Source organism: Corapipo altera, unplaced genomic scaffold (assembly GCF_003945725.1).
Source record: "Corapipo altera isolate COAL_440 unplaced genomic scaffold, ASM394572v1 46, whole genome shotgun sequence".
Lineage (NCBI taxonomy): Eukaryota > Metazoa > Chordata > Aves > Passeriformes > Pipridae > Corapipo > Corapipo altera.
This window is the reverse complement of record NW_020884883.1, coordinates 8,924,122-8,940,560: the sequence shown is the minus strand read 5'-3', so window position 1 is coordinate 8,940,560 and position 16,439 is coordinate 8,924,122. Positions and strand designations below refer to the sequence as shown.

General features: G+C 39.0%; 1 protein-coding gene across 1 annotated transcript in view; it reads left to right on the top strand.

Moving 5' to 3' along the window:
• Positions 1-9,615, top strand: part of NOL10 (nucleolar protein 10) — a 50,295-nt gene extending 40,680 nt beyond the window's left edge. The window contains exons 20-21 of the mRNA XM_027641110.1: positions 3,943-4,045; positions 7,324-9,615. Coding sequence (XP_027496911.1) covers positions 3,943-4,045; positions 7,324-7,443 — 223 coding nt within the window. The 3' untranslated portion in view covers positions 7,444-9,615. The remainder of the gene's footprint in view (positions 1-3,942; positions 4,046-7,323) is intronic.
• The last annotated feature ends 6,824 nt before the right edge of the window (positions 9,616-16,439 follow it).

Here is a 16,439-nt window from a genome sequence, read left to right as displayed (position 1 = left end):
TTAGCTGTTTTTTATCACATAGGAATTTTATTTTGTTCTTTTTATTGAACATACCCACATATTCTGGACTCTAACTTTCTTAGATTTTTCCATTAACTTTCTTCTGATTATTTTTCTTTTTTAATTTGTTCCAGAAGATAAAGCATCTTTTTAATTTTGTCAGTTTTTCTCCTTTGTCAGGAGAAAATCATCTCTGGACATTCTGACAAAGTATTATAGATTAAGAATATTTTTTTACATTATAATTAGGTTTACAGTTACGTTAGCTGTAACTTGGAATGAGCCTGAGACAGTGGTCAAATGACACTGTATTTCAGTGCCATTGAAATACTTCATTAAAAGGCTGTATGGCTGCAGCCTACTCACATGCTGTTCTTTTGCACAAATGTAGCTGCTAAGTTCTAAAGAAAATACTCAAGGGCGCTTACTTGAAGGACTAAGATTGCATTTTATGCAAAACATACAAGGCTTAAATGTGAACAAGGGTGTGGAAAGTTGATAAATAAGCCAAGACAGGTGTAAGGAAGAGAAACATTTAGAAAAAATCAGTACAATGTGACACAGGCAAAGTAATTCTTTAACGTGGTTTTAAGGGAGAAAGATTATTGCTTCAGCCCAGGGAAAACAAAAGCAAATATCACAGGCCCATCCAGTAGATGAAGGAATATCAGCGGTAACATAAACTATCAAAAGACTTTTAAAAGACTACTTTTAAAGAAAAGAGAATCTGTCTTAAGATTTGCTGCTAATGGATACCCTCTGTGTGGTAGGTGCATAGGTGGGATATAATGTAAAATGTAAGAAAAAGGAGAAAAATTTGAGAACAGAAGAGAATGACCAAAAAAATGGATGAGATAGTATTACATCCTTTGTTTTCTGAGTTGCTGTCATTGAATTGTCTTGCATGGGGTTTTTTTAGTCTTTGTCTAACCAATTAACTCAACACTCACTGACCCTTTTGTGCTCATCCAAGCATTGTTCTTAGTGTGGAGTTTGGTATTTTTCAAATTCCTCAAATTAAAAATTAACAGCTGGTATCTGTTTCGTATAACATATAACTGATATGATACGGTAATCATAATGATTTACCATGTGTTACGAGCTATCTTGTTTGGCTAATAAGCATTTTTATGTATTAGAATTTTATGAAGAAAATAAATATATTTTCTACTGGCCTTTTTCAGTGATAAGTAGTCAGCATAAAAGTAATTCAAGTAACATACTGAAAATTGGAAAGACTGTAGTGGCATGTACCATCTGGTGAGGCTGGCATGTTTGTCTTTGATTTGATATATCCAAGTTATGGAATGACGGTCTGTGACCAGTATAATTAAGTACCTTAATACCCTCACTATGCATTTAATGGCTAGGTGTTCTTTTTTTCTCTAATCGTATAATGTTCTACCTGAGGAAACAGTTTATGACTTATATAAAACTGGGTGTTTCTTTTGACATATTCCTGACTCAGCACGGCTCCAAGCCCAACTTCTAAAGCAGTGGTGCGTACTATAAATTTCTTCTTACACCAACAGTCTACGCATTTCTCTGTGCAGGAAATCTGCAAAATTTACTCATGGTTGTAAAAAACGCCTTGTCTCAAATCTGTCTGCATTTAATTTTCCCCTTTTGCACTTGGACAAGAAAACCTGCAAATCCTCTGCTTACAGCATAAGTTTCTTACCTAGTGACTTAAAAGGAATACATAAAAGGAAAGGAATTTTATCACTGTGCTAAGAGCTTTTTTGATTTACTTGATGTCTCTTTAAAGAGTACGTTACTGAAGTTAGAGCATGTCAAAATTAAAAACTACAGTAGTCATATTTTATAAAAAGTATGACAGTCCATGTATGTGTCTCCAGAGGTGGCCAAGGAAACCAACAAAAGGACAGTTGACATTCCTAGGTATTGCTAAAGTAAAACAGTGGGAAAAGTCCTGAAAAACTCTCCTCCTAATAAAGACAAAAAAAGAAGTACATTGGTAATTTTTTTTGTTTGTATTTTACAGTAGAGCAGGGGAATTTGCTTATAATAACACTGTAAATGTATCCCTTAAATTAATTTGTCGAGGAAGATGTAAAAAAAAAACCAAAACGAACAACCCAGCTGTTGTGTTTGTGTATCAGTGCGTGCAATTCGCTATCACTTGAGTTCTGCACGTTTTCAGATAAACAGACACATACCTGTATTTATGCAGTAAAATTGCAACCCCACATCGTTTTGCTAGTATCTCCTCATTTTAACTTTTCTCCTGACTGAAGCAGTATCTAGGCAGTCATGCTAAATAATTGCTGGGTAGTAGCCATATTTCTCCAGTTCATTTTCAAAGGCGAGAAAAATGAGACTTGAACATAGAAATCCCACTACAGTGTTGGTGACTGATCTTCTGCCACAGTTAGCTCTAAGGCTTAGCTTGTCTTTCCGATTCACACAGATGGAACAAGTTTTTACATGTACTCAATGAAAAATATACTACCAAAAAAAATACAATCAAAGTACCTAGTCATGAGAAATAAAGTAATTCTTGACAGTAATTTTTCATGATTAATCTGAAAAGTCTTTGTTACATAAAATGGCTCATTAACCAAAATCCAGTGGACTTCAGAGACTTAAAGCATAGGACACAGTCCATGAGTCCTTCATCCACAGTAAATGCCATTGACTTTAGTGGCTGCTAATCGTCTGTGCTTTTATGATGACTTATTTTCCAGTTTCAAACTTGTACAAAAAATGTCTTCTGACCCTCTTCAGAAAGTGCTAGTGAGGCACTAATAGCATCTCAAATTGCAGAATCAGATTTTGTTTACAGTTAGGAGAATATTTTCTAAGCACATGTAGAGTGAGTTTGATCCTATAAGCCACATTGTATTTTAAGATGGTGTTAGTTACTTGTAGGACCTACATTATAGGAGAAGGACTCACAGGACTATGTTAGGACTCACAGGTACCTTTAGGGAGGCTGGCTGAAGCCAGCACCATCCCTACATGCCTACCTGCCTGCCTCACCCCTGAGCTGGAGGCTGTGTGGGAACAAGGTGTATTTCCATGCCTCAGTTTTTCCAGGTTACGACCCAGCTTAACTGAAGTCAGTAATCATGATACTGAGTATCAGCTTGCAAGCTGGAGCAACTGGGGCACTTCCATGTCTCTTGCCTTTGTAGGGACTTTAGCTTCTAGTGGAGAAGAGCTGAAAACAGTATCAGTTTCAGCCACAACAGCTACCTCCTTCACAGAAATACTGGACTTGGGTGCCTGAGTGAGAGGCTCTTGCCAGCTTGCTTACAGAAACTCAGTGATAATTACTGTGCTTGAAGTCATGTGCTCCTGTGGAGCTCCTCTCTGGGGCCAGGGTCTGTCTTATTTATCACATTCACTTATTTATATTTTTCTTTTATGCAGAAAAAGACTGTTGTGGGCATAATGTCTGAACAATCATTTGTATTTGGATTAAGTGGTTTGTCTCTGTCAGTGCAGTGATTCATTCTGTGATGAATTTATTCTGATTTATAGTCAAGATTACTTCCTTCCCTCAAAAATGTTTCCAATTCAGAAATTATGAGATTTCAAGAAAATTTTATATATCTAGCCCTACTTTTTTAATTTGTGCATGTATCTATTACCAGAGTTTAATATCCTCAACTTTTTCTGACATTTCGTAGAAAACTATGGCAATAGAAAGATGTAGTTTCTTTCTCAACTAGAGTTATGTTGCTTTTTTAGCAGTAAAAACAATGAAATTTACATAAATTTTAAAAGTTTTTCTACTGAAAGTACTATCTGGAGGAAATTATTTGAATTTGTCTTTTTTATTTCCTGAATGTTTATTTTATTAGTTATGAAATTTTAGTTTCAGAGAAATTGAGGTTAGTTTTGACTGCATTATCAACCTTTATTATAGTAAAAAGATGGCAAATATAGGGACTAAATGGTCATTTTTCTCTGCAGGAAAACCCTTGAAGATCGTTTAAAGCTTGAAGAAAAACTTGGCACACTCAACGTGTCTGATACCACAGTAGGCAGCAAACAGGCAACATTCAAATTAAAGAAGGTGAGCTATATATATATAATTTTAAAGATAATACACAAATAACTTTAGTTTTTGCATGAAAGAACAGGAACTTTAAAACCGTCAAGCAAATGTCCCTCTTCATTTCTTTATAAGCTGCCAACTCTCCAGGTTCTTGCCAAGAGAATGAAAGCCTCCGGTAGTACTCAGTGTGTTTATCCCTTATAGCTCAAGCAACACTCATAAAATCTCATGTTCCGGTGGAAAATAATGGCTTGTGTCTTTTAATAGTTTATTTGCAGACACACCACCAGAAGCTTGTGACCTTGCCTGACTTCTGTGCCAGGACTGATCAGATCTTGGTCTGCAGGTCCAAATGCAGGCAGGATGCTGTAGGTTGCTTGCTCTCAGCATGATAAAAACAGAGCTCCCAACTGCCTTTGTCATTGAATTTGTGTAACACACACCACAGGAATGAGTCCTGGTCCTGTTCTAGTTGTCAAATTCCTTTTGAAGTATGTGGTTGACTGCTGCCTATCTACCTTTACCAAGGCTTTTGATTTCCCAGCCTAAAGATTTTTGTAAACTGCAGACACGCTGTTACTTTATAGTGTGAAGAGAGTTCAATGCATATGTGCATCTGCTAGTGCTGTGGAACACGTAGGGATTTTTTACTAGAAAATTGCTTCAGAACTGAGGAAAGGAAACATTATAAAATCTTAAGACCTATATATTAATATACTTGAGCTGACAAAATTTACTTCAGTTAAAAATGGTTTTTGCTCAGGTAAACCTCTTTGCTGTAATACATTTCTCCGTACCAGTTGTCAAATATTATTCTCACTGTCACAAGAATGGCTCTGTAGTTATTTGGTTGTCACATTGGTTATGCCTGAAGAAAAAAAAGATTTACTGACTGTTTCTATGTTACTTATTTTACTTGATTATTATCTACTTGCAGATGTCCTTTTTCATCTGTTTTTGATTCCTGTGTTTCTGGAATTTCAAATGTGTTGACTGTGGAGTCAAGTCACAAATTCCTCTGCAGTGCCATGTAGGGTAACCATTCTGGGGATTTTACCAGCTCTGTAACTGATATGTTAGTGTCTTGCAGTTAATTAAATGGGATTTCCAGGACTTTGAAAGCACAGTCTTTTTTACAGTAGCTTTAACTTAGAAAGTGTAAAGCCACAAGGTTTCTTGCAGGCCGTAGTGCACAATGAACTGTCACTGTAACAGTTTTGTGAAGATTTAGGAGTAAGGTGGAAGAAGACAGGCACAGCAGTGGTTCAGAATGCCATTTTTACTTGATTCCATCAGATAAGATATAGCTTTGAGGGTTTTTTTAAATTATTGTACTGCTAACATCTATGGATTTTCTTTTCCTGACTGTTAACTGATACTGCTTTATTGACATATGTACATTGTAGTCATTTGCATAAAAATATTTTTAAATATCTGATTGAAAGAAAAATAATGCATCTGCAGTGGAGATATTTTCTCCTATCAACAGAATAACGAAGTAAAACTCACAAGTCTTCTCTCAAAGAAACAGACCCTCTGTATATATTCTGAAGTCCCAAGGAATGGAGCAGGTAGAGCTAGGAAGAAGTCATGCTGTGCAGTCTTTACGCTCCTTTTCAGAGAATAAAGAGTTGTAGTTGACAAGCCAAAAAAGAGATTTTGGTGTTACTTGAGTCATCAACTTACACTTTGTGATGCCTTTTCCTTAAAGGGCAGATGTATTTACGAGTAGGTGGAAAGATTTAGTCTGGGAGGGAATTGTTCTTCCCTGAGGTTGGTATCACTCAAACTTCTAGTCAGTGGAATTGAGACTGAACTTGGCTGCTGCAGGTGTGGTATGTTATCAGCCTCCCAAATGCCTAGCAACCACTGATAGATCCAATAATGAAATTGTTTGTCATTAATATTTCACAGTTTAGTTTTCAGAGGATTTGAATATGGTTCCTACAGTGTGGCAGCTTAGTTTTCAATTTTGGTATGCTTTGTTATAGCAAATAGATCTAACAAAATAGCAGGGTTTCTAAAATACCTAAGTACTTACACTATTAGGAAGGTATGGAAGACATTTAAAAAAAAAGCAAACAAAAAACCCGAAAACCAAACCACAAAGTTTCTGATGCAAATCAAGATCAGTCCACTATCTGTAGCAGTCAACGTGAACTTTAGTGAGATTTTTCTAGGCTGGTTCAGAAGAGGTATAGAGACAAAGAGAAATTACTTATATTTTCAAATAGTGGGTTTCTTGTTCTGCTTGCAGTGAAAATGGGAATCGGTAAATTTTATCAAAGTCTAAAGACCACTAGCTTTCACTGCCTTCATACTGATAGGGGCTTATTGCTGCATTTGGTAAATTGGTTCCTACCTCACCTCAGTCAAAATGCTGTCTATGCAGGCATATCTCTAGCTCAAATTTAAATGGTCTGAGAATGGGAGATTCAAGGAGAGGTAGGCTGGCATTTGAATGCTGTTGATCATAGAGTGAGATGCAGTGGGAATGCAGCTGCATACACAGTACTAGTGATTCTGTCTCACTGTCAGTTCAGTTGTTCTGTGCTGATGTTGAAATTGCTGGAATTGCTGGAGTACTTTTTAGCATGGACAGTTGCCTGAGCTTGAGTAGTGCCAGTTCATGCTAGGTTTAAAGAGAAGCCTTAGTCTTCCAAAGAAAATAGTAGTTTATGTGGTACGTAAATTAAACACTTTCAACATGTTTTTGATGAAGGGGAGAAACATTATTAGAACACGTACCACAGGAGCAGAAATTAAAAATTGTTTTCATGTGGAAAGTGTTTCTTGAATTGTATACAGCATATAAAACACTTTCAAGAACTCCTAAGTCAGAACACATTTTAAAAAACCTGTATGCATCAGCAAATTTAACTAATTATGCTGTCTTTTTGAAATAAATTTGTGCAAATATTGAACATAGTTAACATATTGAACTAGTTAACCAAAGTATATATACTAAGTAGCCTCAAACTGGGATTTGCCTTCTTGAGGGAGCTAAATATAAATTCTGGAGTGTACTGTTAAACATTGTTTTTTATCTGAAATACATTACTTTATTCACTGGATTTTGGTATCTTTGTGTTAAACATTTGCCCTGAAAAACTTGGAATAATAGCGCCTGGGGATACCCAGAACCACCAAGTACGGTATGAGACAAGATAGCATGGGGAAATTTGCGGTGACATTTCCATGTTTTCCTAGTGGAATTCTGACATGATATATTGATACTGGAACAATGAGGTGCAAGTTTACAAGAACCTGAGTCTATTTTTGTTTTAATATTCCAGTCAGAGCAGCAAAGGAAACAGCAGGAAGCTGAGAAGCGACACCGTCAAGAGAGGAAAACTCTCAGGCGTTCTGCAAGTCATCTCAAGAGCAAACGTGGACGAGGACGACTGTTTCATTGAATTACTTTGTGTTATTTTTCAAGAAACTTCTTTGTCTCATTTTTCATTTGAAAAAGGGGCTTTTTCAATTTTAGACAGAGTACCAATGAATTTGTATTTTGATTCATTGAGGAACACAAAACCAGAACTTTCTAAGCCCTGTGTTAATTACTGAAAAGTTTATGAAAGTAAAAGTGCTGACCAAAGGACACTATGAATATGGTCCGGTGTGAACAGTACTTGTGCTGAAATCACCAGCATCTGGTTATTGTGCAACCCTGGATGTTTTCTCTAAGAATTTATGTATACAGTGAGGCAACCTGTCTTTTATTTAACTTAAGAGCTGAGGATTTTGGTTTCTGAAATCTTTATTTGTGACTGCTTAGATAGAAGATCAAGAGTAAATTATTTTTTGTCTAAAATCTTATCTTTACAGGGGCTCAATAAATTTTTCTGGTTCTTGAAGGATGTCACACAATTCTGTTTTTCAAAAGCTGGCTTTGGCTTTATGTTGCCTTTAGTTTAAAAATACCTTTTACACGTGATATTTTTATCTTTAAAAACATACATTGCAATCATCACTTCTGTCCTTTTTCTCAACTAAAGGATGAATCTCTCAATACCTATTTTTTACCTTTAGCTGTCTGATTTCTGCATTGTCCGTAACCTTCTCATGCTTTTTATTTAGCACAGAACTACCCGATATTCCATTGTCAGTCTCACCCATGCTGTAAGCACTATTATTACTTCTCCTTAGGCACTGAGAAAATGTGAATGTAGTTGTGTTTGCTTCAGGGTGTTTCCCTCTTTTTGGAGTCTTGTCTCTTGACATTCAAGCCTTTGAAATCCAAATGCAATGACAAGTTAAAGTTTGTACTAGTGCAGCTTCTTTCCCCTGGAGCATTTTATTATCTCTTAGAAATTATCTGTGTGCAATTCAGGTGTACTGAACATGGAAAGATTAACAGTGGAAACTTGCCTCCATTGTGCTTGATACTGGGAGAGGTGGGAACTGAGTGGACAGAACTGTCAGTGTAAGAGCTGGAATTTGGCACAGTTTGTTCCTTCTTGTGGTAGGTCTGAATCCCACTACATTTGATCAAGAGCTAGAGGTGCATTTATGTTTTAAGGCATCCGTATTTCAGCAGTGATTTTGTGGGCTATCAGGAGCAGTAAAAAAAAGATGTGATTGGTCTGCAGGGTAGTAGTGAATCAGTTTGAAATGGTTAACTTTCAGATTAAAAAAGTGTATTTCTTCTGGTTTGAGATTCTTCTGACTGACAGTGGCTTTGGTCAGTGTTTTGCTTTTCATGCACTTAAATTGTGCTGGCAGTGAGGCAAGGCTCCTCAATGTCCAGTGCTGGAACTCTGGAACATGGTGAGTTGTAGTTGGTGAGCTGTACGAAGCTGCTTGGCACTCACTCAAGCACAAGAGCTTTTTGGTGAAAGGGGAATAAGAATTCCTTGCAAGCCTTTCTTTTGAGGCTTTAGGGAGCAGCAAAAGTGGGCAACTCTTTGGCAAGACAGTCTGGGAGCTCAGGGTGATACCGACAAGGGCAGTGACCTCCCTGACTGGAGGGCAGTCCTGCAGTCACCTATAGGGTGACAGCAGTGACATTCAGCCAGCAGAGCAAACAAGTTTGCAAGGACAAGGCAGATCCAAGGTAAAGTGAGCGGATCAGAATCTGTGAGGTCCATGGCACACCTGCATCATAGCTTGGGTGAGTACTAAGGGTGATGCAACTCCCAAGCAAAGTCAGGCAGGCCTTTGGCTAGGCTCTTACACAGCTCTTCTCATAGCACTCTGGTCCCCAGATGTTTGGCCATACCATTATCAGAACTGGCTTTCATCTGGGGGAGGATTCCAAGTTTCAGTAGAAGCTGGTATATTAATGCAACATTATTGGAAATGGATTAACTTTATCATGCAACCAAAGCAGGCATTTCTTAAGTGTTGGCCTGGTTGCATTAACCTTTTTTCAGTTAATCTTTTTTCCATACTTCATTTTCCATACTACTGGAATCAGTACTTATCCAGAATTGCCGTTCCAAGAAGGTGAGCAGCTGCTGTGATCCTTTGTGACATTTGAGGTTCATACTCTTAAGGTAAGAGTGATCAGATGCTGTAGCCTCATGGAAATCCTGATTGTTTCATACATATGAGAACTTAGTGGTGAGAATCAGTTTAAAATTCTCTATAAATAAATGTACAGATAGAGGTTAAATGTGAGAAAAATATGAATGAGATAAAGGAATGACTTGGATCTGAGATATCACCTGTACTTCAATACTTTTTTATTCCACAAGTAATATGATTTACTTCAGTTAGGCCATTTGTCATTCAACAAAGATTGAACCAAAACTATTCGTGTGATGTTCTTTCAAAAATGCTGTTACCAAGCCAAGAATCATTCTATGCTCCTGTGGATGGTATAATTGTCTGAAATCAAGAGCATCCCCCAGTTTAAAAAAACAAGTGAAAGAATTTACTGTACCCCACACTGCTCATTTTCAGTGTCTGAACAAAATAATGAAATGTGATTTAAAAATATTCCCCTGCATACATAGCAGGTGTGCGTAAAATGTATATATACATTTTTATACTCATGGGGTTCATTTATGTGTGGAGCTTACGTATGATTTGATATGGCCAGCATCAGGAAGAGTTGTGAGGGAGGATATAACAGTTTTCACTTTACTCTGTCTTGTTTTGCAGCAACCTTTTATATTTGTGTTCTCCATGTTTCCAGGTGTGAAAATGGAGAATTTAATTTAATTCCAGGAAGAAAGGACCAATTTTCAGATGCGGGAGGACAGTGAAGCAGTACAGCCTTACTTGGGGAGGTTGTGCAATGTCCATGAAGAGACTTGTGATGTCAGATTAAATATCTGCAGGTATAGATATCCACATACCTGTAAGTGTAGTGGAGCCTTACCTGAGGAAGAGGAATGGCTTAACAAACTTCAGAGGACCTCTCCAGCCAGATGACTCTATGAATGTGGTAGGGCATAAGGAAGGAGCATGCATCATTAATTGACTGGATTAATTTCCCCCTTTGTCTCATCCTTCTACTGAATCACTCACTAGCTTTATCTTTTTATCTCTTTCTTAAAGATTAAATACTTCTTTTGGCATTTTTCCATAGCTAATATATTTTGTCTGATCTTGGGAAGTATCGGGATTTTAAGCTGAATGAAAGCACATAAATCTATTAATTATTTTAGCTCTTGATCATTATCTCTGTGTTTCAAAGCCCATTTTACTCAACAACTGACTCTGTGATGAACACGAAGCAGTCTTGTCACTGAATTGAACAATTTACAGTAAAACATGCTGAAAATAATCAGATTTAGCAGAGCTTGTAGTTTACACAACCAGAAGAAAACGAGTTCCTGCATTTTAAAGACTCTCTAGATCATAAAATCATAGGATGGTTTGGGTTGGAAGGAACCTTAAAGATTGTCTAGTTCCAATAGCCATGCCATGGGCAGGGGACCTTCTACTATACTAGACCAGGTAGCAAAACACTCATGGCCCCATCCAGCCTGGGCAGCGAAGATGGTGAAGGGCCTTGAGGGAAGCTGTATGAGGAGCAGCTGAGGGCACTTGGTCTGTTCAGCCTGGAGGAGACGGAGTGGAAACCTAATTGCAGATTACATCTTCCTCGTGAAGGGAAGAGGAGGGGCAGGCACTGATCTCTTATCTGTGGTGACCAGTGACAGGACCCAAGGGAATGGCCTGAAGTTGTGTCTGGGGAGGTTTAGGTTGGATATTAGAAAAAGGTTCTTCACCCAGAGGGTGGTTGGGCACTGGAACAGGCTCCCCTGGGAAGTGGTCACTGACAGAGTTCAAGAAGCATTTGGACAATACTCTGAGGCACATGATGTGACTTTTGGGGATGGTCCTATGCAGGACCAGAAGTTGGACTCAATAATCTTTGTGGGTACCTTCCAACTCAGCATATTCTGTGATTCTGGAGGTGATTGAACACCTCCAGGAATAGGGAGTCCACAACCTCTCTGGGCAACCTGTTGCAGTGCTTCACCACCCTCACAGTGAAGAATTTCTTAATATCTAATCTAAACCTCTACCCCCTTTCAGTTTAATGCCATTCCCCATTGTTCTTATCACTGCACTCCATGCCCGCGTGGAAAGTCCCTCTCCAGCACTTGTTGGCCCCCTTTATGTACTGGGAGGTGCTCTAAGGTCACCCTGAAACCTTTTCTGCTCCAGGCTGAACAACACCAACTCGCAGCCTGTCTTCACAGGAGGGGTGGTCCAACCCTGGTATCAACTTAGTGGCTCTCCTCTGGGCTTGTTCCAGAAGGTCCACATCTTTCTAATATTGGGGACCCAGACCTGGATGCAGTGTTCCAGATCAGGTCTCACAAGAGCAGAGCAGAGGGGCACAATCACTTCCTCAGTCTGCTGGCTATTCCTCTTTTGATGCAGCCCAGAATCATGTTCGGCCTTCTGGGCAGCCGGCATTGCTCAATCACATTGAGCTTTTTGTCCATGAACAGCCTCAAATCTTTCTCTCCAGGACTAGTCTCTGTCCATTCTCCTCCCAGCCTGTATTTGTGCTTGGGATTGCCCCAACCCGGGTGGAGGGCCTTGTACTTGGCCTTGTTGAACTTCATGAGGTTCACATGGACCCACCTTTCAAGCCTGTCAAGGTACCCCTGGATGGCATCCCTTCCCTCCAAAGTGTCAGCTGCACCACCCAGCTCAGTGGTATTGGCAAACTTCCTGAGGGTGCACTCAATCCCATTGTCCCTGTCACTGACAAAGGTGTTAAAAAGTTGCCCTTCTCTCGTCCACCACTGCTGTAACCCCATCAGAAGACCACCACATTTGTCAGGCATGCTTTGCCCTTATTGAAGCCACGTTGGTTGTAACCAATCACCTCATTGTTTTCCACATGCCTTAGCATAGTTTCTGGGAGGGTCTGCTCCATGATCTTACCAGGCTAGATGGATAACTGTGAACCTTGCTAAGGGATTCATGTCATTCTGTCTATAAAACTGGGTATTGCTAATTTCCACAGCCATTCTCCCACCTATAATTTAGGCGTTTTTCCTCTGCCCCATTCCTCTCTCTGATGACTCTTCTTGTGTTAACTGCATTTTAGTATCACTTACTGCCTCCTTTGTTTTTTAATTTGACCCAGATTCTTAATTCACATGGGGCCTAATGGCAAATTTCTACTAATAGAGCGAAAAGCTACCATGTATTTGCCCTGTAAGTGGCATTTCCATATGAAATATATGTACATCCCCTGGTACAGATCAGTTTGCACTCATGTATCAACAGAGCTAAGGTAAGCGGATTTCTGTTCGACTGAATGAAAACTGCAATGACTAAATCATCTATACCAGTGTTAATTCAGAAATGTATCTGTCTGTTGCTGACTTTTTCAGGATCTCCATCTTCTGTTCTTTGCTTAGTGTTTTAGACTATGGCACATGTGCAAGGAGTGAAGACCCACCCAGAGCATGTTCAGAAAGGAGTAATTTTTCTCTTACCGTTTGAAAGAATTAAGTGCTGTATTTCCTTTGACATTTATATTCAATTGGAGTTTAAGTACAGTAATTTTTACAGCAAGATCAGGTATGAGTTGAAAACACTGTAGTTCCCAGTGGGGTCATGCTGACGTTCAGGTCAACTTATTTCTGAAGGCAGGTCCTTGTTCCCATTTAATTCTTCATTGAGTGAGGGCAAAAGTAAAAATCCTATTTCCTCATTAAAGAGAAAACCAGGCAGTTGAAGTGGGAAATACCAGCCCAGCCCTAATCAGAATTTATACTCCCAATTCCTGGAACCACCCTTCCCTTCCCTACAGCGGTTTCTGCCAAAGCTGCTCTGTCTCTCCTACTTATCTTGTTTGAACATCTTGTGGGGTGCCTATTTCTACACTCCACTTTTTTTCTATTAATATCAAGATCTCTAGTATGAATTTGTACAGATACAGCACAGATTTGAGAATGAACACTAAAATGGCAATAGTGGACTCGTTATTAGGCACATATTGAACAGAATGAATCTGTATGAGCTTGGAGATGTGGAGAGCTGTGACACCAGAGTGCAGGGTGGGGATACAGAGAGCTGGCACACTTTCCTGTGCATGTTGGTGGCAGCAGGCAGAGGGAATGTTGCTTTAACCTCCCAAAAATCCCCTTCTGCTCTGTGTGCATCTCTACTGCTGTGCTAGTACTCCTTCAGTAAGGTCTGGATGTTTTGGGTGGGATTGTTTTATAATTTTTTCAAGATTTTTACCTACTGCATTAGTATAATTGCAATGGACAATTATATACATGCAGTTACATTATGTACAATTACACAAAAGGTTTAGCATTCAAAAGCATTCAAATGATGTATTGTCTGACTTTAGTAATGAATATTATATCCTTTCCATTGACCAACATTTCTTCTGTAAATGCACTTTCTTTTGTATTTTAACCTTTGTAATATTGCAGCTTCATACCACAAGTGGAGTACATACAGCAGGGGCAGTGAAAGACCACATGCTTACCTGTAAGGATTTAATTGTCATATGCAAATAACAGTGCTGTGAAAAGTAATTATCTTGTCTATTGGGGTTTTGCTGATTCTCTTGTAAACTGAGTCAAACGGAAGTTTGCAACACTTTCATGATAGCTGCTGTGTTTTTCTTCTTTCAGAGATGTAAATGGAGATTGCCTAACAGAACTATGACACTGTTACACTTAAAATGAGGCAATATTTTAAACAGATCTCCACAGCAAATAAATATCCCCTATCTGAGATATTTTAGGCAGGTTACAACAAATCACTTTTGCACAATACCATGGTAACTGCCTTGCTGCAATTTAAGTATTACTAGAAGAAGAGCGTAGATGATCATTCTCCAGCGCTTAAGAGAGAGCCTGACGTTGTTCAGTTTACAAGTATAGACAGAGCCAGGAACATCATGTGTAATATCTCATATATGCCTGTAGCTGGGTACTGGTATCACTCAACTACAACTTAGCCAGTAAGGGAGGACATTAGAAGTATTGGTAACTTTAGAGAAAATTATTCTAGGAGAATTTGAAAGTGATGATCCATGATCAGCCTCTCAAACCATGAAAGGTTCCAGTAAAAACTGGAAGATGGAAATTTCTCCAGAGCAGAGATGAGGCATGAGGCTGTGTCAGGGATTCAAGAAATGCTCATTGTCCCTGGAGTGGTGGGAACAAAAGCTGATTTCAGTGATGGCATTTTGGATAGATGTGAAGGCAGGGCTGCTAGTATGTGGTGGATATTTAATGTGACCAAAGCAAGAGGGATTTTATGCCCGAGTGGAGAGAACAGTGTGTCTCAGGATGCTGCAGAATGAAATAACCAAACAGTCAAGGCAGGCAGCTTCTTCCCTCCACTGTTTTTCTGAAGAATCTCTCTTAACTTTCCCTTCTTATATGATGTGTACATGATGTCTACTGAAATGATTTCTATAAAGTAATGCCCAACAGTAGATGTCTGTCATGGTCTCTAGTGATGCTTACATGCTTCCTCTTAGCCACAGAGAAGTAATTGACCTTTCGTGCTAATTAAGATGTACTCTTTTCCCTTGGCTCTGAAGATCTGGGGAATCAGAGCTCTTTGCTTCAAAGAGGCCACCACTCCCCATGAAACTGAAGGAATCTCATAGAAAAAATAACTTGGAAAAAGTCACTGTTTAGTAAAGCAGTCAGTAAAGCAGCTGGTAAGAAAGGGAGAGAGGAGGGGTGGAAAGTCATTCCAGATCTGGTCAAATATTTCTCTTAAAACACTTTCCAGTTAGAAAAAAAAAAAAGAAGAGCTTATCAATGTAAATGTCAAATTTTCAAGAGCTGAAACTAATCTGTTCTGGTGTAGGCTTTTCAGTAAAAACTTCAAGTATTTAATTTTATTGCCACTTTCTCGTAGAAGGTACAGTCCTGTCCCAACTTGCTATGGTTTCTTGCACTTCAGGGTCTTTTAAAAACTGGATTCCTACAGCCAGCATGACAAGGTTGCTACAGCTGGTTAGGTAGAAAAGGTAATGTAACTCTTTCAAACTTTTTTTCTGATTCTACATACCCCCCCCCCCCCCCAACATCTGGACTTATTAGGGTTTAGATATTTGGGCACAATCTAATCACAAGGCCTGAAGTGCTGGGCTGTCTGAACCCTTGCCATCTTCCCTTTCTTCTGGGTAGGCATGTTTTTGGCACCTTTTGTTATATTTTCTCTCCTCTGCCCAGCTGAGGAGGGCAGTGATAGAGCAGCTTTGGAGGCACCTGACATCCAGACAGACACCTTTTACTTTCTTCAGTCATCTTTAGCTGGTTAGTTTTAACAGCAAATCAGTTTCTGCACTAAGTAAGAACAGCGGGAATGAAGATTAATATCAGTGCTGATTTTTTTTCCTGGTGTAGTTGGGATTTCGTGGCAACTAACTGATAGGAGCTAAGTGGAAATGATTTCTTAGGAAGCCTTGGAGCTTCTGACTTTGGCAAAACTCTACTTCTGGCTTACTTCACACATCACTTCATCTGTCTCACCATACTGAGTAATGCATCATTTTAGGGCATCTGTATTAATAACATCAAGATACAAACGAGGCTGAAGAATCAGATGGGCTTAAGGATCTATTATTGTGTAAGGTACTTGTACAGGCAGCCAAATTCTACTGTATGAGCTTGCGTAATTCCTACTGGTCAAAATTTCTGCCTCTTGGCTAAGGCAAGAATTCAGAGTTCAAATGTGCTTGAATCTCAGAACACAGCTCAGAAACCCCCAGCACAAGAGCTTGGCAGCAGCTGTACCTTCAGCCGTCCCTCTACTGTGCATTCTCTGAGCAATCTTCCTGCTCTTTCTTGAAAACCTTCTGTATGTGAGTGCATTTTAAAGCTGATGTATCTAGAAACATCTTTGATGTTTCAGCAAGGCACTACAGGCTCCCTGTGGAGCCTGGGCAATGTTCTTCACCACCAAGCTGAAAGCAATAAAACCAAAACTGTCCATATTAGATTTT